This window comes from Sus scrofa, chromosome 13 (genome assembly GCF_000003025.6).
Source record: "Sus scrofa isolate TJ Tabasco breed Duroc chromosome 13, Sscrofa11.1, whole genome shotgun sequence".
NCBI lineage: Eukaryota > Metazoa > Chordata > Mammalia > Artiodactyla > Suidae > Sus > Sus scrofa.
Window position 1 is genome coordinate 37,598,176 of NC_010455.5, and position 23,205 is coordinate 37,621,380.

At 39.3% G+C, this 23,205-nt stretch overlaps 1 protein-coding gene across 21 annotated transcripts in view; it reads right to left on the reverse strand.

Moving 5' to 3' along the window:
* ERC2 (ELKS/RAB6-interacting/CAST family member 2) overlaps positions 1–23,205 on the reverse strand; it is a 979,000-nt gene that overhangs the window by 209,663 nt on the left and 746,132 nt on the right. For 11 of the 21 annotated variants that reach the window (XR_002337959.1, XR_002337957.1, XR_002337956.1 and 8 more), the window contains one exon: positions 11,631–11,778. Coding sequence is in view for 15 of the 21 variants with exons in the window: in XM_021070727.1 (XP_020926386.1) it covers positions 11,631–11,778 (148 nt within the window). In the remaining 6 variants the exon portion in view is untranslated. Of the gene's footprint in view, positions 1–9,998; positions 10,128–11,630; positions 11,779–23,205 lie in introns of all 21 variants that reach the window. The other 10 variants (XM_021070723.1, XM_021070717.1, XM_021070716.1 and 7 more) reach the window with 1 other exon arrangement.

Genomic DNA, 23,205 nt, shown 5'->3' on the forward strand with positions numbered 1-23,205 from the left:
ATTAGCTAAATGAACTGTCCATTTTGTCCCATGACTACTTCCCTAAGAAGTTATAAAAATCTCTCTCTGCCCTTGCTCTCTAAGCTTACCTACCACTTGCACTAGAATATTCTTTCCCAAATCTATGACTGGCATGTTAGCTGAGACAAACCTGACAAACAGTTGACGTTAATGTAAACTTTTTTTAAACATCAACCACTTTGTAGAAGAGAGTTATTTCTTAGTTAAATCCTTAAAACATCTGTAACTCCAATATTTCAACTTTGGGGCATTAATCTTAAGGAAAATAACAGAAAAAAAGATTTATGTCCTGAAATGTTCACCAAGTGTAATTATAAAAATGAAAAACTAGAAACGATTGAAATCTCAACAATAGGAGAATGATAAAAATTAATTATGGCAATGATGGAAATCATACAACCAAGATATATGTTTTTTAAGGCTTTTAAGGACATGGGAAAATGCACACAACGTTAAATGTTTATAAGGCTAAAAAAACTTTATTATGTAGTATGTCATGCGTTTGTTCAAATATGTATGTAGACAATGGAATGTAGGAAACTATAAATCTTAATGACAGTTATTTCTGAGTGGTGGGATTATGGGTAATCTTAGTTTTTTATTTACATTTTTCTAAGTTTCCATAATAAGAATATATTGTTTTTTACAATAAACATTTATTTATATGCTTGCAACTATGGAAAAACATCATTTAAATAATAAGAATGCTTACAAAGCTAAATCTTCATTACTTTTTAATATAGTGCTACATTTAAAAAAAAGTAAACATGGGAGATTCTGAAACTTTTACCTCTGTATGTTGCAGATGATGAAAAAAAAAAAAAGTGGCATTGCTCTCCCAAAATAAGGATTTGAGTAAGAGTAAGGAGAAACTACCAGAAATGTTAAATTCTTAATTTGACAACTATCTTTCAGTAACCAGGAGAAAGGAGGGTGAAATATCTTTTTCCCGTTAAATTATTACTTGAAAAATCCAAAAAAAGAGAGATAACTTCTGAAGCCAGGAAAGGGTAAACTTAGTTTGTACCACAATGTGATCAATGATGAAATCAACATGATTTAAACAGAGTTATTCAAGGGGCAGTATGAAGCAGAAAAAAAGGCCAGGGAAAGGACTTTTCTTTCATTTTGAAATTCAGCATCAGGAAGACACAAGGACAGGAAGTCGGATCTTTTTTCAATTCATTTGAAATGATAAGGTGAAGACAGCCTGAAAGGACTTTTAATGATATGATGAGAGGAAGGAAAGGAGGGGGAGAGAGAAAAGGACCAGGAGAAAACTGTTTTTATATGTTACATGATGAAGAAGAAAATGGAAAACTAAAGGGGAAAATGGCTTTCCAGCAGATACCCTGAGAATGAAACAAAGGCTCCAAGAGGCAAAGGCTGACATTTCATGCGGGAAAGCATTAAATGCAAGGCACTTGATCAAGCAGTCCCTGCTCCTCTTGGCAGTGGGTAATGCCTGGTGATGCAGGAAGAGATAAGTCACTCTCCCCAGCCTGAGATGTAAGGGTGATGAGAGGGGCTGGGGCTGGGAATGGTGCTCAGGGTCACAGAATGAAGCCTGCTTTTTCTGCTCCTTTTTTAGCCCCAGGTCAGGGGGGTAATGACATAAGAAGTCTCACGGCAACCTGGGGACATCTGCTGGGAAGACCATGGAAGAGCTTTGGAGTAAGACCCTTTAGTAGCTGTTGCATCTTTGCCTAGTTCTTGAATCATAATCTCCTCCTCTCTAAAATGAGATTAATAACACCTGGTTTTCAGAGTTGTTATGAGAATTAAGTGAGATAATATATTTAAAATTCCTTGCCCATTGCCAGCTCTACAGTAAAAGCTCAAAAACCGTTGGCTCCTCCCACTCTAAAATGTGAGTGGAAAACTATAATGAAGAGCAAGAATGCTGCACACATTACACCCTTATTTTATCCTCTTGAAGCAAAGTCAGTCTAAGTTTCCCCCAAATCTGTATAGCACAACAGCTGAATCCCTCTCTCCCCAAAATACAATGGCTCCCTGGTGGCTGACATGTCTGAAACTCCCCATATACACTCACTGTTTTGGTGGTAGATCTGAATGTTCTTGGAGGCAGTAATGAACAGGTTAAAGTTGAGGGGATTTCAAACATGTCTAATCCAATAAGAGGCTTGGTAAAACATGCGTTATCACTTAAAGAATAAATGTTTAAAAATAGAGCACAGATGTGAAATTTGAATAAAAAAAAAAGAGAGAAAGACAGCACGTGAGTGATCTTCTTGGCATTTGTATGCTATTCTCTGTTTTGGTCACCTTCAGCTAAGCCTGTTATTCTGATGTACTCTGCCAACTGCTAGATACTGTGGGGGTGCTTCAAATTACTGAAACAAAGCTGGCAAATCACTCTAACACTTAAAAGTCAGACCCATCTCCTCCTTTATGTGTTTCTAAAAGTGGCAGAATGCAGCGGCACAGTTGGCCTTTTCAAGTTTTTCTCCTTAAAAAAGGTATACTTAAAAAACAAAGAGTAAGTTTTTCCTAAAACTAGCAATACTTAAACTAGTGTTTTGAAAACTTAAGAGAAAGTATCATGGTTGGATATGCATTTGTCACAAAAGATAGGCTATGGATCGCCAATCATAAAATTCATAGGAATTCCTACTTCTGCAGAAAGGATTCCCTGCCCCCTCTAGAAAGCAGAGATTTTTGAACTTTGCACAAAAAAATAGTAATTTGCTCTGTTATGAGCTAATATCTGCCTTATAAGTGGTAGAGATGATAAAAATACCAAGTTCAAGGACAAAGTCAACATCAGCATCTCCTTCTACAGCCCAAGAGTGCCTAATACAGTACCATCAAAGGTGCTCCATGAATTTTTAAGGAAGAGAACTAAAGTGGTTTTCAAAACATGGCTTTGGAGTTCTCTTGTGGGGAAAAGATTAAGGATCCAGTGTTGTCACTGCAGTGACTTTGAGCTGCTGCTCAAATTTAATTTCTGGCCCGGGAACTTCCACATGCCAAGGTCAGGAAAAAAAAAAAAAAAAAAAAAAAAACCTGTAAAAAAAAAAAAAAAGGCTTCATTCCAATGAGAGATTCAGAAAGTGATCCATCAGAGTCAGCCTGATACTTTGGCAAGGTGCATTTCTAACAGCAATTTGAGAAATATATGGAATCATAGAGAAAACACTTTGCCTCCATAATTTTTGAGTGTTACCTTGTGTTGCAATTGGCAAACCAAATGGATTCCTTGAGTACTGGGATTGCGGCACCTGCTGGCTATAGAGTAAGAAATGTCTAGGCTAAGAGAGCAGACTAGCATCCTGACCAATCACTTGGACACTAAGAGTAAACTGTTTTCAGTACTACCAAGCAGTTAGGTTTTACCTCCATGAGAATGCTGAGAGAGATCTGAGGTGTTTTTTTTCATTTTGTTTTTTGTTCTTTGTTTTTGTTTTTTTAAAAGGGATTCTGTAGAATATACTGTAAAGAAACATGGCAGTGAAGCCAATGATAGAGACGTGGCTAGATTGTACCAGTGGGACATGAACCCAAAGTGAGTCTACAGTGAAAATCTGCATTTTAGCAATTTGATCTGGGGCAAGTCTGTGATGCATTACAATGCTGGGATCAAATCAAGCTTTTCTGGCACTCATCCAACCACAACATGAGGCTATGGGAACCCTACTGCATAGAGTTCCTCTACTGGTATTCAATTGTGCTCACCTCCTAAACCATAAAGGGTAATTAGAAGTCTCTGCATACCATGTAGTGGAAGTGTAAATGGGTAGCACAACCAGGTGTGGCCCCAAGTAGAGATGAAAAGAAATAGCTGGTCAACCATCCCACTCAGAGCCTTCCTGCTTTCCCTGACACGATGGTTCCCCCTCTGCTGAGATCGATTTTGACTAGAACCCCACCCTTACAACCAGCTCTCCTAAACACAAGGCTCCAGGGTAGCATTGCCTTCTCCCATTCTTGGCCATACCTGTTTGGGTAATTCTTGGATATAATACTATGAGGGTCTAGACAACACAGGGGAGTGGGGAATCAATTATGCTATGCTGATTTTCTTTTCTGTGGAAAGGTTCATTTGTACTGTATATTAGATTCCAGATGTAAGTGATATCATATGGTATTTGTCTTTCTCTTTCTGACTTACTTCACTTAGTATGAGCTTCTCTAGTTCCATCCATATTGCTGCAAATGGCATTATTTTGTTCTTTTTTATGGCTGAGTAGTATTTCATTGTGTATGTATAAGTAATGAGATCCTGCTGTATAGTACTGGGAACTATACCTAGTCACTTATGATGGAGCATGATAATGTGAGAAAAAAGAATGTATACATATATGTGTAACTGGGTCTCCTTGCTGTATAGCAGAAAATTGACAGAACACTGTAAACCAGCTATAATGGAAAAAAAAAATCATTAGAAAAAATTTATTCTGTGCAGACCTAGCATAGCTTCCAGAATGTTAACCTGGACATAGGACTTCTCTTCTCTGCAAGCTCTGGGGTAAAACATAGACAATCAGAGGATGAGGCTCCTGGTCTTAATGCCTTCCTATTCCCAACTGACCAGTGTTTCCCACTAACCAAAAGCAATGCCCAGAACTGGTAGGAAAGGGAAAAGAAAACCAAGCACAATTTATCTCTGAACACGAAAGCATTCTAACCAGTTCTGAGAAATAAGCTGGTTCTAATTTTAACTAAACAATAGTGTCTGGCCCTCATTTAAAAGAGGCATTTTCATCAGGGATGTGCATTTCACTACTTCAGCACACAGGGGAGCATTTGGGAATAAGGCTTAGGGGGTAAGATTTAGTTTTAAGCTTTCTTCAAAAACCCTTTAGCAGCAGGAAAATCCAATGATTTCAGAATTAATTATTTTGATGTCAGTCCTTTCTTCAAGGATAGAAGAAAAAGAGCTGGAGGGACTGAATCCAAGACAAAAGAAAGAAAGATGGTAAATTTTAATAATTTTTTTTAGAATTAGTATCCTTAAAGAAAGAAAAAGAAAAAAAAAAAAAAAAACTAGAAACCTTAACTAATTCCCAGTTGAGTCCCTCTTCCAAAATTGCAAAAATCTGGAAGGCAGATTTAAAAAAAAAAAAGAGTAAAAAAGTGTCAGAGGTGTGTGCTTGTGAATGAGTGGAATTGGGAAGAATACAAAAGTTGGATAAACTTATATATCTACTACAAAACTATGATTAATTCTTTATCTTTTTTTTAAGCAACAAGTAACAAAATTAATTTCTACTGTTCTTTCACCTTTATACTGCACCTAGTCTAGAGGCAACCCAATGTCAACACCCAAAGAGTGTCATAAAGATTCTTTTGTTGTTAAGCATAGTTGGAATTTCTGAATTCATTTCATATCACCTTCTCTGGCTCTCTTGACAGATGTTTAACAGGAGTTTAGACACTTCTAAGCAAATGGTTTTTATGCGACACCCAGAAGTTTTCAGGGAAGAAATGGAGGGACTCTTCCTAATGTGGAGTAATTTCTGCCATATCTGGGAACTCAGTGGCATCCAATTCACAAAGAGCCTCCAAAATTAGAAGGAATTTAATGATTACAATGAAGAGACTAGACAGAAAGGTTCAAAATGGATACCACTACAAATAATTCAAGTATGGGAAGAGGTATCTCTGCAAAGTGTCTTGCAACATGGTAAAAAAGAACACGGCACCATTCAACAGGTCTGTGTCTTCTACCAACTCCTCTAAGTTTGTGGAGGTTGTCTGGAATATTAGGTTCAGAATTATGAGGCTAAGTCTCACCTAAAGTTATGAATAATCAAAGAAGTCTCTTTTTTTAATAAGCTGTCCTGGCAATTCACTCATTCATTCATGTATACTGTCAACAAGTACTTGCCAAATGCCTACCATGTGCTAGCAATTGGGTTAGGCCTGAAGATAAATGGTCAGCAAAAAAAAAGCCATGAAGCCACATTCTCAGGCCCCATGGAGCTCATTAACTAGCAGGGCCAATGGTTTCTATTCAAATAATTAATCACCAAAACAAATGCAAATCTGCATCTCTTCCTGTGCAATTAAATGATGTACCTGTGCCACAAGAGTGCCAAATTGGGGATTTGACCCAATTGAGAAAATCCCAGAAGGCCTCCCTGAAAAAGGAATGTTGGACTGAGATTAAATTGAATCAGTAGGTGTTACCTAGGTGAAGAAAGTGCGAAATGTGTTCCAGGCAAAGGGAATCACATGTACAAGACAGAGAGCATGTTGGTTTGAATTTGTCTTTATCTCACCAGCAAGGGAAGCCAAGGAAGATTTTTCAGCAGTGAGAGCCAGATGGTGACAGGCCTATTGTGATATTTATCTTTAGAAAGGATCATGCTTCTGCCCACTGAGATTTGAGAACCTCTGGCCTGGCCTAGAGGACAGCTGTACTTCTCCAAGACATAGCCACCACCCTGAGTAGGCCAATGGCATGGAGGTGGTCACGACTGTCCGTGTGCCTACCTACTTTCAGCAAGGACAGTATAGCATTTGGGCTCCAATGATACATTATTGAGACTGCCAGAAAGTCAGGGAAGGCATTTTGTCAAGGGGCCCCCTTCCTATTCTGTTTGAAAATCTCATTAGCCATCACAGGGAAATTCTGGCATTAGTTCGTCTTTGTGGCTCCAATGGAGTGCCAAAGCTTTTTTTAAAAAATGCAGGCTAAGCACTGGGACTCCTTTGAGGCTGCAGCCAGGGGATTTGGAGAGTGGGCTCAACAGAGCAGCCTTAAACGGGGCACTCTGAGTATACTGGAGGCAATCCTCCCTGTTCCAATGAGGCATGGTTGCTGCATTCTGTTCCCCAGCTTCAAAGAATTTATGTTCCAAAATATACCATTCTTAGTTTCTGCACAAGAGTGCAAAACAGCCTGCTCCACCCCATTATCACTCTGATGGCTAGCCTCTTCATTACCTTGTTCACCCTAGCCTCATTGTCCTCGCTGCTATACCCAAACACACCAGAGCTCTCCTGCCTTTAGGGTTTTGCACTGGCTCTTTCCCCTCCCAGAACACCCTTCCCCTATTAATCCACTGGGCTCACTCTCTCACCTCCTTCAAGTCTTTGCTCACATGTCTTCTTCCCAATGAAGGCCATCCTGTCTGCCCTTTTTCACAGTGTCACCAGACCCTCAGTCCTACTCTGGCACTCCTATTGTCCTTATGCTGGTCTATATTTTTACTTTTTCTATCATATAAATGACTTATTTATTATGGTCATGGTCTATTACCTTTCTCCCCACCCCCTCTAATTTAAAGAGTAAGCTCCATGGAAAACGAATTGTAGATACTGTGTGTAAAATATCAGTTGTGGACAAACTCCCAGAACTTGGCAGAGAACCTGGCACATAGTAGGTATGTGATACATTGGGTAATTGTTTGATTATGAGGAAAAAGTGAGGTAATATTTGTAAATTTACCTATATATAAAACACATGGCATAGACGTGGCTTATGGAAGTCATACATTCATATATACAACAAATATTTATTGGGTGCCTATTATGTGCTTGGCAAAATGTAATAGCTATGGGGATTGTTGAATACGCCACTTGGATTCAGTCACTGGGAATGGTGTGAGCAGAGAGACCTGCACATGAGGAGCTCAAAAGACAATCTGAAGAGGATGACATCTCTCATGAGTCCACCTGCCTCAAAATTCTTGCAGAATACTGGGCAGATGAGCACCCAGATTGTGATCCTCTCCTCCTAGATGCCTAAAAGAGCTGTGCTCACCCAAGTCAGCCATGCGGGTGATGACAAGTGAGGTTGGCCCTCGCTCTCCCAAGGTTGTCCCCTCTGATTGATGTCTATGTGGGCTGTATACACAAACCAAGCAAACCAAGCAAATTTAATAAGTGCAGTGGGCCTGTTCAGTGCAGGCTGCGATCTGGAGTCTAGAATTCCTAACATATCTCTTCACTGCTCCCCTGTGCTTGGGCTTTACGGGTACTCTTTCTGCTCTTTCGCCTGCAGTTCAAAAGTATATTCTCAACAAGCTGTGATTCCAAGGCATATGAAAACAACAAAGATAAAATCAAAATGAAACCACCTCTGAGGGTTGATGGTAATGAAATCAAGAAGTAGTAGCAGTAGTAGTAGTAGTAGTAGTAGTAGTAGTAGTAGTAGTAGTAGTAGTAGTAGTAGTAGTAGCAGCAGCAGCAGCAGCAGCATACTAGCAGCTTACACATATATAGCAAATATTGTGTCACAGGCACACGTAAATCACTTTACATTTTACATCTGTATATTTACATTATATCTCACAACACTTTGAATTAGGTATTGAGCCCAATTTACAGATGAGGATACCAAGGCTCGGGGAGGGTTAGTATTTTGTTTGTGATCATTCAGCTAACAAATGGTAGAAACAAAATTCAACCTAAGCAGGCCAGCTCCAGATGACACCTGGCAAAATACAGTTAAGATTGTGCGGCAAAAGTCTCTCTCATGGTTTGTCCAGCTGTGAAGCCTGAGCAGAGCACCCAACCTCTCTGGACCTCAGGTTTCTTCTCTCACAGAGCATCAGCCCTTCCTTTTTGGTGGGAATTGGTGAGTTAATGTACATAAAGCCCTTTGATCCATGCCTGGCACATGACAAGAACTCAAAAGCATTAGTACTTGTGGATGTGATCAAACAGCCTAGAGCTCTAAGCAGAACCCCCTCTTTGTGAATGGCTGGAGAACATTTTTAAATGGCTAGCTACTTCAGGTACACAAAGATAGGGGGACCTCACAATTTCTCAAATACCCATCTGCTTGTCATTCTGAATTACTTCCTGAACATGGTGGGTTATGTGTGGACTCAGGTGTACTGTACAAAACCTGAGCTCTACCACTTGCAAACTGTGTGACTTGGGCTGGTTATTCCATACTCTGAGTCTCAGTGATGTCCCCGAGAAAGAGAGGTAATCCTGACACACACATCACAGAGTTCCTGTGAGGACTGTGGGACGAAATCCCCAAAGGACATAGGATTCACATTCTGGCACAAAGTATACTCTCAATAAAAGGGAAAATGGAGATGGCATGTTTTTATAAGCAAATTATTCACTATTTTTAGAATCCTTACCGTTTACAACACTAATACATAAATTCACATGCTTTCTCACTCTGTGGCCAGTAGGGTATGGAGAAGAATTACAAACCTAAGTCTGATCACAATCTGGGTGTTCATCTGCCCAGTATTCTGAAAGGAGCCCATCCTCCTCCTTTACTGCTTCTTTTTCTACAACAGCCTATCAGACCCTGCTTTATCCCTGGCGGGAGCCTAACTCTGCATGGCTGGGGTTTCCCAAATGTGCCCCATGATACCCAAAACCGAGCCTGTTGTGAATAATGAAAGCTTTGTACAGTTTCCCAGGAGCAAATTGAAGGACTACACTCAATCCTTCCTGGAATCCAGGAGTGCATTTTCATGATGCTGAGAAAGAAAAAAAGCAGCCTTAAAAAAAAAAAAAAAAAAAAAAAATTCCTGGAGTTCCCTCTGTGGCATAATGGGTTAAGAATCCAGTGTTGTCTCTGTAGCAACATAGGTTCAGTCCCTGGATGGCACAGTGGGTTAAGGATCTGGCATTGCTGCAACCATGGCATAGGTCTCAGCTGAAGCTTGGATTCATCCCTGGCCTGCGAAGTTCCAAATGCTGTGGAGATTTGGGGAGGAAAGTAAGAGCCAAAAAGAAAAAATTAATCCAATGTGCCTGACAGTAAGGCTTCTGGCAGCCTTGTCTTAATAGCAGTGCCAGGCTATTTCAGAAGAGCTGACCCTATAGGATGGCCATCAAAACTAGAACCATCGGCAAATACATAATGAAACTGCATTCTAACTTAAGATACAGTGCTATTATCTGTGGTTCCAGAATTTATGGCCACTGAGCACTGGAAATCATCAAAAGAGGGGAAGGTCAAGATGTGATACAGCTCTTATGTACCCTCACCCCACTGGTGGGGGTGAGTGTCTCCTTAGCGGCTGACTGACCTGAGACCTTTGGATCATGTATGCATCGTAGCTGGACCCGTGGTACTTGGCAGTAATATCTGGGCTGTAGCCAGCATCACAAGTACATGGCATGTTCATGCTCAGGGGCTGTTTCCTAGGTCTATAAACCTGTGGGAGAAAGCTACAATGATTAGGTGCAGGAGGAGAGGGTGCAGGGTACAGAGGGAAGGAATAAGGAGAAAGCAAAGGAGGAGGTCCATCTTGACTTTCTGTGGCAAGTGGGTGGAAAAACCAGTTTAGAAGATGCACAGCTCCAAATAAAGAGGTCAGATATAAGTGGCCCCTGACCCCCGGGGTCAGCACTAGCAAGGCATGCTTCTCTGCGGAATGACCCCAATGTCTGGCAATGACTAGGATCCCCGCACTCTGCAGGAGAGGGTGCCCAGGTGTGGCGGTGTGTGCTCTCCCCCAACTCTCACCTCAGCAAGGCATCCACATGAGAATTAGACTCTAGCTCAGGGTCAAAGAATGCCTTTTCCTTCCTGAGGAGGGAAAGAATCGGCCCATTTGTGAAGGGAGAGAGCTTATCCTAGCAGGCTTCCTTTCCACTCACCTTGTACACTGTGCTCAGCCCAAATCACCCTAGCAGGCAAAGAGCCAGTCCTGGGGTCTGAAATCAATAAGGACGTACCCTTACATGGTACCATGTGGCATTTAGAGAGCCAAAGGTTGCTCTATCTGAGATGTAGCAGACACTTTGTAAGACCACTAAACCACTGATGGCCATTATCTGCTGAGTTGGTTTCAAAATGAAGCTAGAATCTGAGTGAATATCTTTAACCATTGATTCAAAAGGCCCTCACTTTATATGTGGAGGAGAAACAATGTCTGAAGATTTCAGGGATAATTTTGCAATATGCTTCAGGAATAAATATTTCTGTTTAAGCCACTTCTAGAAAACCCTCCAGAAAGCAAAGAACTTTCTGCACAAGTTAGGATTTTGTCCCTCTTTCCTTTCCCCTCAGAAGAAATACAATGGCCTAGAGAGGAGGAAAAAAAAAAACAAGCAAACAGGATAATGGGGGTAAACAAGTGATTTAAAAAACATTTGACTAAATAATGGCTGGGGAGGTGTCCAAGCATAGTCTAGCAGTCACCAAGCACAGGGGCTGGAAGATGGTCCATGGCCAGAAAGTCCTGGGGGCAAACAGCTGAAGAATCAAAGTTGGAAGTATGGATGGAAAGAAAAGGAAAGAACAGGATAACGGGAGTTATTAACGGGCCCAGAAAGTGAGCAAGACAGAAGGTTACAGGTCCAAAAGGAAAGAAGGTGCCCAGAATTTAACTAGTACTCTCTAGAATTTAGTCAGATATCATACAAAGTCCTCTGGAAGGAAGAGAGCTGAAAGCTATTTGTGGGGCGATGATTCTAATTCAAAAGAAAGGAAAACAGCACTAGTTGCAACCACACAAGCCCAGGCACATGCACATAAACATAGAAAAACAATAAAATGGTGTTCTAATGACAACTTGGACCATTTCACTCCTACCTGGTTTTAGCTGCTTGAGCCTGCAGGATGGACAGTTGCAAAATGAAGAATAGATAAACCCAGAGAAAGCACCCAAGGCCCCAACCCCAGCAGAACACACCTTTCATGTAGGAGGCCCCACCTGCTGCTTTAACTGATGCACTAGTCGATCTTTTTCCCGCTTGAGGGCCATGACTTCTTCCTGCGTCTTTTTCTTTTTGGAGGCAGAAAGTTCCAGCAAGGCAATGTTTGCATCCTTTTCACTGATTGCTGCAAGCAGTGCTTCCTGTCTGGTAAAATAAAGATTATTGCGATGATTTTAATAAAGTAACAAAAAAAAACCCGAGCATTTTTAATTGAAATGAGCCATGAAGGATTATCTTAGGGGAGCAACTATGTTTAAGAAAAACCATCTCCTTGACTCTCAGAATGGACAAATCAGTTTGGGTCACTGTATCCTCTAAGACACACATCTTTCAGTGGCTTCACAGACACAGTTACATATGAGAAATGGAGGGAGTCAATCTGAACATTCCTTTCTAAGACATCTATCCATTCATCCATCCACTCATCCATCCACTCATTCATCTGACCATCCTTTCATCCGCCCATCTATTCATTTGCCAGGTAAGGTTCTAGGTACTCCAAAGACAACTCAACACAATTGGGCAGGAATTTCAATTTCGAGTATTCTTTTTTTCATGCAAGATTTTCTTTTGAAGAAACATATATAGAGATACTTACTAGGATCTCCTTTCACTTTTCAAGAGAATTATTAATATTCTCTTGTCACTCCACCAAAAACCAATGCTTCCTCAGTCTTCCTTATCTCAGTAATTACTGTGCCATCCACTAAGTAGCCTAAACCCCCAAATTAGAAGTAATCCTTGATTCCCTTTCTTCTCTACTCAGAGCCAATCCATTGACAGCTTCAGTAGGCTTTATTCCAAAATATATCCTTCATCTAAACTGAAGTGCTATAAGCTCCCAACCACGAGCACCTACGTGTGCAGCTCACCCGTTTGGTTCGCTGGTATAGAGACCCAAGTAATCTTTAAAAAATTACAAATCCAGATTCTACCATTCTCTCGCATGAAAAATCCATTCCATCACCCATTAAACTTCAAATCCAGACCTTTTACTGATGCCTGCAATTCATTACACGAACTGGCCCTGAGCACTGCTCTGAGGTTATCTTGTACCTGGTCACTAGGCCCCAGCACATTTTGCTCCTGATCTCTTTTCTAGTCCTTGAAGATGTTATACTCAGTCTCACTCATAAGCTTTGCCTTTGCCATTCCCTCTAACTGGAATGCCTTTGCCACACACGGCATCCTTCATGTCTCAGCTTAGAAAAGCTCTCCCCAACCACTCTCCCTAGTAGTGTCTTTCCAGCTTCCACCTCCTGCCCAAGTCACTAGCCTACCACATTACACTGTTTTTTGTTTTTCATGGAACTCCTCACTGTTTGAAAGGATATTAAGATACTCATTATTTATTTTCTAAACTTGATACTCCATGAATTAGAACCTTATTTGTCTTATGAACCACTCAATTATCCAGCTTCCAGAAGAGCATTAAGCACAGAGCAGATGTCAAAAATGTTTGCTCATGCAATAAGTAAGTTCACTTTTTACTTTCCAAAAAGTTTGGAAGAAACTACTGGACAACTCTTCCTCTCATTAAAATTACAATGCTTTGACTGCTGATTAATTGCTTTCTCAGAAAAGTATTACAGTTGTCCCCTCCCATTTTACAGTCTAATTTTGTCAACATCTGTTGCAAATTTTAACCTGGAATTCTGAGACCATTATTGACAAGGAAATAGTTCTCTTAGTATGTTTCATTTAGTCTTCCTTTCCCCTGAGGAAGTCTTATCCCAACCATCTGTGACACTTTAGCAATATTCTAGATAATTTAGAGGACTCCATAGCCCCAGAAAAGTCTCCATTTGGGTACTTTCTCACATGTAAGTCCCAGGACTAAAACCTGGTCATGATTCTGTTTTGTCTTTTTTTAATGCCCATCACCAGACCGGGCCCTCTGCAGATATTTGGACAGGATGGTCATTATTTGGATCTCAGATTTTTTTCCCTTTTCACTATAGGGATTTGTATGCACTCTTCTGGGCCCTGCTCATGCCAGGCAGTGGGAGCTTCTGTCTGAGGCTCAGTCAGGCACTTCAACAACAGAAATGTTTCCACTTTTCAGAAGAAAACCAGTGCAGGCTGGACTACAAATAACAACACTAATATTCAGCTTCCCAGAACCTATCTCCTTCTGGATCACATCTTGAGATAATAGAAATGTTGGCCATTCTTAGCCACAGCATATTTATATATAAGGCCAAGTTGAAGAGGCTGCATGGACTTCAAATCAGGGAGAGTCCAATTGCTATCTATTCCAACTTAGCTACAATGCACCCAAGATGACTGCAATATTTTATGCCACTCTGCCCCAAATAGAAACTTCCAAGTGAAGCTTTTTTAAATTTTTTTATTTTTATTTTTTAAATGATTTTTATTTTCCCATTATAGTTGGTTTACAGTCCAAGTAAAACTTTTTTCATGGAAACAGTCTAAAAAATCATCATTAGAAAAATTGGGAATTGATAATAATACATTATACAATACACCTACAATTTACTCTTAACAGCTATCTGCAGGCATTTAAAATGCTGATGAAAAAACAAGCATCTATGTTTGTTTAGAGATTCCATGAGTCTCATATCTCTGCACATTTTATGAGCAAAGGCATTATCTTTTCTCACCATTTTCCAAAGATATCTGTATAGTGAAGAGCCTTAGAAGATAGACAGAGTGTTTCCCTTAGGATCAAAGGGTAAACATGCTTCTGCCCTATATAATATTTTCTCCTTCCAGAGCAAAGGGCAGACATGTTACCGCCCATTGCAAAAGACTCAGGTTCCCTAAACTCAGGGTTATTCTCCTTTAATGCAACCCATTGTTATGTACAGCTATTCATTTAGCCCACCTGCCATGCCTCCATGGGACTAGGGTGACAGGGAACTGATATAAATATGCTGATTCTGTTCTCTGTGCCTTGAGCTATAAAGTCTTTGCCTCTGATCCAAAGTCTTTGGTCCTCTGCCCGCATTCATGAAATGAGGCAGGCTAACCTGCTAGCCTGCCAATAGGGAAAATCTCAGACCCTTCACAGTTCTTGACATGCAAATGTATACACAATAATATCCCCCAAACATAAAACCATATTCATACAAAAAAATGAGAGTGAAATACACCAAACCGCTAATAGTCATTATTTTAATGGTGGATATGCTTCGCTTTTTTTCTGCTTATATCTTTCTGTGTTATCTTTCCCTTCCCACAAAATATCGTAAGAGTAAACATTAAAAATTTGTAAATGAAGCTTTTCAGTTACCAAATAAACTGTTAAGTACATGCTTCAAATACTTGGCATACCTGAAATTTGCTCATTTTCCCGTCAAGGTATATATGTTCTTTCCGTCCATCTCACACTTTATACACAGGCAAGTGTACACACACACACATTTTCACATATATACACATCTGGTACAATTTACATCATATCCCACTTGGAAAACTACAAAAATTTTCTAACTAGGCTACCTATGTCCACTTTTATACTCCTATGTTCTATAGCCCTTTTAAACTCATTTTTCTCTTCCAGATCAAAATTCAGAATGGCATAGCATGAGTAACTGTTAAAAGTCACCACAGGGGTTGTGCTTGGGCTGTGGGGTGGAAATCCTGTGAAATCAGATTGTTATGATCATTATACAATTACAGATGTGATAAATTCATTTGAGTAATTAAAAAAAAAAAGTCACCATCACCCTAAAGAATGACTTTTCTAAACTTCTTTTCTCTTACAATTCTATAACTTGGGCTTGTCATATTTTTAATAGGTATTTCCCCTCTTATAATACCATCAAAATTCCCAATAAATTATTTCCAGTTTTCCCTTGATCAGAGAAAAACATACTAATTCCCAAATCTCTATAGACATAATCATTAAATACAGCCCTAAACTTAATTATTATTAACTATTAAACTTTAAAATATATTTAAAATAATTTTAATAAAAGTATATTTAAAACTACTCATCAATATTAATATCCATACTAAATAACACATTCGTTGTAACCTTTTCCTTATTGTATTGTTTGGGTTTTTTTGTTTGCTTGTGCCTAACAAATCTGTTTGCTAAGTACTGGTATTATACAATCATAAAACTCTGGATAAAATTAGTGTAATAAGGATTATACACATTGGGAAACCCTCATTGAAATACTGGCCAAAAGCTAATGAAAATTTCTCCCAAAATACTTTGATTGAAATCTACATTTAGTAATTCCAGTCTCCTTAAATCAAAGAGTAATTGGCAGAAAATGTTTTTAAAGTATGTAAAACTAGAAAAATATGAACATTTTGCACTTTAGGATATTTGGAAAGATGTTCTAAATATGTTAAGGTTATATCTAAACATTACCTATTTGTACAGGGATGCCAGGCAAAGCAAATTCTTAATTCTAGGCTCACAGAGCCATTACATTTGTGTTTTTTTTAAAGTAAAAAGCTTTTTAAAATGAGTTTAAAATAACTTTTTATTAAGCTGATACATTTTTTGGTATTTTTTTTAAATTAAAGTATAGCTGATTTACAATGTTGTGCCAATTTTGCTGTACAGGAAAGTGAACCAGTCATAAATACATATACATTCTTTTTCTCCTATCATCCCCCATCATGTTCTATCCTAAGAGATTGGACACAGTTCCCTGTGCTATACAGTAGAATAACCTGATACATTTTAACTAATAGTTTTAAATCACTATGAGCTAATTCTGCACAGTTACAGGTTTTCATTAACTCTAGTTTAAAAGTCAGAGGAGTTTTTTGAGGGTAAGGGATACTAAACATAGGTTTTTAAAAAGACAAACTTCATGTGCCAGCCCTACATTAGACTCCACACTTTTACAATTCCCATAAGCTAATGTGTTGACATATCTAACTTAAAGTACCTCATGACAAATACGTCACTAAAAATACACACAGTTCTGTTTTTAGAAAATGGCAGACACTGAAATAAATTAAGAAGCGTAAATTAAATGTCTCTTTTTTTTGACTCTGCCTACATCTTTTTAAAAAGACTCAAATGTAAAGAATATATACTTGGCTATATATTGGAAATGCAAAGAAAAATGCTCATTAATTTCCCCATCAAGTGAGCCACCTTCTAGAGTCAAGGCGAGATCTACATTGCTTCAGAAACTGTCACTGTCCCATCAACCAAAAGAAAGTTTCTATAAGCCCGAAATCACTTGAGCACATAATCTATCCTTTTTACATATTCACAGACAACATAAAAAGGAACACATATACTCATCTTTAGACAGTTAGTGGGGTTAAGTATATGCCAAAGGCTTGCAAAATTATCTTCAGAACACTGCAATGCTCCAGTATACAATTACTAAGGTGATCTGTCTATGCCCCAAAATGTAACTTAAAATATGAAAAGGAAGTCCAAATATGCTAGAAAGGAAGATAAGATAATGCAAAGAGAAATAAATCTGTAAGAGTCTGCTGAATGCCAAGCTAAGAAAGTAGACCATAGACAGCATTTTATCAAAGTGCAGCCTAAACAAACGTCAAGGGGAATAATTTCTTTAACAAATATGGGCAACAATGGAGGGAAAAAGGGGGAATTCTGTGCCCTTGTGTGCATTTAGTCAGGGTTAACAATGGATAAAAATATGTGTAAGAACACATTTAATAACCCTAAACTGTCATTCAGTTTGTAGGAGGTAGTCAAGATATGGCTATTAAAACAGTGTGCGCGCGCCGCGCACACACAGACACACACACACACACACAGACACACACACACACACACACACACACACCCAGGTTTTAGCCACCCTGAAAAAAATCTTCAGGAATAAAACAAAAGAGGACTCAAGGGCATCTCCGGCCAAGACGAATGCCTTCTTTTGAGTGTTGCCTGTGGCCAGCCTTCACAAAGAGTCCCAGAATCCTCTGATGGTAATACATCCCTACGTCACATATCACAGTCAATTTAAAAGGGAGTTTTATAAACATTTCTATTTTACTCCCTGTTGATGTCATTCTATTAATGATGACTTGAGCTCTGAGAGAGGGTCAAAAATTAATTTTAGGAGTTGTAAATGAGGCAGCCCAATTAGGAACTATTATAAATTGGATTGTGGGGAGAAGCATTAATACAGTTTTTCCTGTGGGTTCTTATTTTAGTTAGCTGACCCATCTTTAGGAACACATTCAATTATGAAAGCAGATGCTTAAAAAAATGCATTCCATTAAGAAATGTTTGGATAATTTCAAGGGAAAACCTATATTATGTATGGTGCTCAGCCCACAGTCATGTTCTAATCATACTGTGGGGGAAAAAAATTCCTCTCAATCAACTTTTCCCAGTTAATTACTGTTTTCTTTCCCTCATGACCCTGAATCTTCAACCATAAGTTCAGTAGGAGGTGACTTAAGACAGACGGTGACGAAAGATCCTATTCAAAACAGCCTCTCTCTCACCCCTTGGGTGAGGGTGGGTGAGGTTTGCTATGATCAACCCTGGACATAGATGCTCATTTGCCTATATTTTAAAAGCTGTATTTTCAAGCAGCATTGTGAAAAAGAAAAGGTTTTTGATATCTATTAATATCAACACTACCCACCAGCAGAATGATGTATTGTGTATACAGAAGGGCCACGCAGAAAGTAAAGCAACTTGCAGGAGGTGGGCCCACAGGGTGAGATATACTTGAACAATGTGAGTTTTAGCAAGGACAAAGAACAGACCAGATTTGTAAAGGCCAGGCTTTGGCAGCCCAGACTCCTTAATGCAGTTTGCTCTCTGTCGCCCACCTAAAAGTGACCTCGAGAAATAGTTTACTCCAATTACAGAGAATTTTGTCTTTGAAACTTAATAGCACACGACTGGAATTTCCTAACACGGGGCCACAAGTCTTGTGGAAGTTCTTTGCTCAGTGCACCAGCTTCCATCTCACTAGAGAGAGACTCAGGGCATGACCCAGGGAAGCAGCTAGCCCATTCTTGAACTTCTCCAAGTGCAACTGGGCCAGGAAGACCTAAAGGGCCAACATTGTGTACTTGAGGATACATTTTGGCTTCAGACTCATCAATACCGTTTGGAGCAGGATGCCCTTGGTGAGTTTGATGCCAACTGATTTTCCCACATGGAAATGGCCTGAGGCCAGAGTAGGACGAGTGCCAGGAAGAGCTACTACCCTCATCCAAAACTGCTCTCTCTATTCCCAGCCCTTGTGAGACTGATAAAAAGGCAATAACAGAATGGATGGAAGGAACTCTTGTTCAGGTCCTGGCATAGGACATGTGTGAAGTGTTACTGATTACTGTGTGCATGATCCAGTGAGAGATAAGAAAACACTTCATGTGATTATATTGACCTATTAGTTTTTTAAAAAACTTATCCATACCAATGAAATATTACCCAAGTCCTTTAGGGGAGAAAGTACTAAGTGCCTGAGCTTTGGAATTAAATGTACCTAGGTTCAGTCCCAGCAATATCTTGTTTCTGTGACTCTAGACAAGTTACTTTATATCTCTGAAATTTTCGATTTCCTCATAATGAACCAAGAAGGATAACAGTAACTACCTCCTGGACTGTTGTGAGAGTTAAATATGATAATGCAAGTACAAATTCTGTCCAGTGCCCCAAAGGACCACACAAATATTAGCGATTGCTTATTATTATATACTATGAACACCAGAAAATGTAAAGACTCAGAAGTTTTGCATTATTTTCTACCAGACCCCTCTCTGTAGAAAACAGATCTAAATATGTCGAGGGGTTTCTTACTTTCAAGACACACCCTCAGAGAAGCTTTTGAAATTGGTTTCTGTTAAGCTGCCCATTTGACTTTCATGAGCTGATGTCTGTTTTGCAAAAAAACTTAAAGGAGAAAATAAAGCTTGAATGTGGAGAAGAATCTGTCTGTCATAGAAGAGTTGCATCCCAGACCAGACCAGTCTGACTGTTCAATATCATCTTGTCTGAACTGATAGTAAAGGCCACACAAAGGTGGGCAAGATGTGATTTCAAGCAGTGTGAGAAATGGAAACGTGTTCTGAAAAGTGACCTTTTAAAAGGCAAGGTCAAGTGCAAAATCTAACCAAAGTCAAACAACTTCAAAACGAGAAAATTCTTCCATTTCAAAACAAAACAAAACAAAAAAACTGGTGAATTTGGAAGGCAGTGAAGGCAAATGAAATGAAGGAACTCCAGGACCCATCAGCATACTCTGTGTCAGGGTAATGTTATATGATACACATGCATTTTTTTTTTTTTCCTTTTACGACCACACCTGCAGCATATGGAAGTTCCTGGGCTAGGAGTTGAACTGGAGCTGCAGCTGCAGGCTCACACCATAGTCAAAGCAATACCAGATATGAGCCGAATCTGCAACCCATGCTGCAGCTTGTGACAATGCTGGATCCTTAACCCACGAAGCAAGGCCAGCGATCGACTGTGTCTGGTTCTCAACTTGCAGAGCCTCAACAGGAACTCCCACATTCATTCTTGTTATTCCCATTCAGTGATGAGAAGGCTTCTCTGTTGAATATTTCACTCTGCCAAAATAGCTTTCAATATAAAATACACCCACCAGACTCCCTGGAAGGGCTACTGATGATTGATAATAAGAAAAGTAAATACATCTGGACTCTACTGTAGGCCAGAACTTTGCCAGCTTCTACCTAAACTAAACCTGTTGTCCATGGATAATCAGTTACTGTCAAGAGACTTGCCCCATCACATTGACTTTTTAGTTGGGAATGGAAAACTGCCAGAAAATAGGTCACTGACTTTAAGGCTTGGCCTCAGGGAATCTGATCAATTTTTTTTTCTTATTGGTGAGATGTACGTGTGTGTATGCATACATGTATTATTTAAGTTTCCCAAAAGAGAGTGTTTTTTTTTCTCTAGGGCTGTACCACGGCATATGGAAGTTTCCAGGCTAGGGGACAAATCGGAGCTGCAGCTGCCGGCCCACACCAAAGCCAGAGCAATATGAGACCTGAGCCATGTCTGCAACCTACACCGAAGCTCATGACAACACCGGAGCCTTAACCCACTGAGTGAGGCCAGGGATCAAACCTGCATCCTTATGGATACTAGTTGGGTTTGTAACATGCGGAAACACAATGGGAACTCCTAAAAGAGAGTATATTTTGATTTTCCCTTTTCTCTATATTTAGGGCTACTAAGATTTGTTAGTAAGCCTTTGCACAGAGCAGCAAATTGCCCTCCTATATCATGAACTAAATATTTCCCTTCTTAATTTGAAATTTTTGTGTTAAATCAAACCTCCCTTTGTTTATGTTTATAGGAATAGAATACTCCCATAGGCTATATTATAATGAAAAACAAAGCAGATTGTCATGTCATTGCTCTAAAAGGGATATGAGCAGGAGGGGGCACATTCCAGAATTTTGTTAATACAACATTTGGAGAAAATCAAATTAAGGTTCTGTGCAGCAGATCTTTGTAGAAAGAAATACAAAAAATGAGTTTGTTGGAAGCAGCTCCTTTGAGAGAATTCTTATTCATGGGACGGAAAAAGGCTGTTGTGTTCCTGCAGTGAAGGAAGGAAACACAGAGTGATGGTCTATACATGCACTGTGGATGACAGCAGTGGCCAGGCAGAAAGCAGGTTTCAAGGAGGAGAAGGAAGGTGACACCTGACAAAGAAGAGGGCTAAAGAGATTCCCATCAACTTGAACCTTCTTCTCCCTTGCGGTGCCTGCCGCAGAACTGAACCACAATTTAAGATAACCTGTAGGAGTCTACCTTCAGGAAGTTCATGACGTTTAAAGTATCCTGTAAGATGAAATTTGGCACATAAATCTCTTTGAGAAGTCTGGATTTTAGGTCTGCCATCTCGTGGCCATTGCAATAAATTCTGCCCTTTTCCTTTTTTCTTTTTTTTCTCAAAGTAGTTACACTTTAAAAATCTATATTCTAAGGAGATAGCACAAGGGGTGCTTATATAAAAAACTTTAGCCACAGGAGAGCTCTACAGTGCAGAAGGAGCTGGAACATTTCACATTCCCCTTTCTGCTCACATTTTTCATTCCTTGATGAAAGCCTAGAATTAAATTATCACTTATCAAATTATCAAATAATCATTCCATATGGGATTGGGTGACGGAGAAGTAAGTTAAGAAGTAATAGGTATGTTTTCAATGCCTTTTTGTAAAAGCGGTAACTTGGAGTTCCCATTGTGGCTCAGCGGTAAGAGTTCCCATTGTGGCTCAGCAGTAACAAACCCGACTAGTATTCATGAAGATGGGGGTTTGATCCCTGTTCTTGCTCAGGCAGTTAAGGATCTGGTGTTGCCCTGAGCTGTGGTGTAGGTTGCAGACTCAGCTTGAATCCTGCATTGCTGTGCCTGTAGCATAAGCCAGCAGCTGTACCAATTCAATCCCTAGCCTGGGAACTTCCATGTACTGTGGGTGTGGCCCTAAAAAGCAACAACAAAAAAGAGGTAACTTAATTGACACAATTGTTTACAATGAGTGAAAGTCTCAGCATTTCTGTTGCCATTTGCTAAGAGAACAAACAGGATAAAATAGATTGTAAATACAATGGGTCTTCATAACTAGAAACTAGGATGATATGTTTTTATAAAACTAAAAGTCCAAAGGACAGAGATTAGAAATACACCCTCCAACAATGTAAGGGAAAGAAGTGAGAACAAATTGATCACAATTCTATGCTGCCAGGAAATTGCCAAAATGCCACCGTAAAAACACACTGAGCCTGTCTACAGGATACCAACTAACCACTTGTTGAATGTGCCAAGGGGAGAGAAAACAAATATACATGGCCATTTCCTGGCAAACCTTCACCAATGTATCATAACCTCTAGACTAAAAGGAGATGCAAAAACATATTCAATGACCAGAATTAATTTCAGGGCCCAAATCAGAGAAGTATAGAACTATGTGTATATATACACACACACATATACATACACCTAAGTATTGTACCACTAAGCAACTGATTTAAAAGACCAGCAAAAAATAAATAAATAAATAAATAAATAAATAAATAAATAAAATAAAAGACCTGCAGAACAAAGTTTCAATTTGGAATGGACTAGCAATGAGATCCTGCTGTGTAGCACTGGGAATTATGTCTAGTCACTTGTGATGGAGCATGATAATGTGAGAAAAAAGAATGTATACATGTATGTGTAACTGGGTCACCATGCTATATTGTAGAAAAAAAATAATGTATTTGGAAAATAAAATATATATATATATATACATACATATAATAAATTTAAAAAATAAAATTAAAAAATCAGCTAGTGACTCCAAAATAATGAGAAGTTATATCTGTTAGCTTCCTAAAATTCCTGGATTCATGAATACAATATGTGGGATGCTACTAGAGGGTTCCTTCTCAGAGAGTGAGGGAACATGAAACCAGACAGCGGATGCTGAATGAAAGAGTCTGGTAAACTACCTGAAAGCACTTCACATCTGGAAAGAATCGTGAGAGAACTAGCCCAAGACACAATGGTATAGAAAGCAGTCTCAGATTTACAGTATGGGTGGCCCTATACCTCATAGAAGTGAAATTTCCACTCTGGGAGGAGCGATTACTAGAAGCACGAACATGTCTGAGTTAAA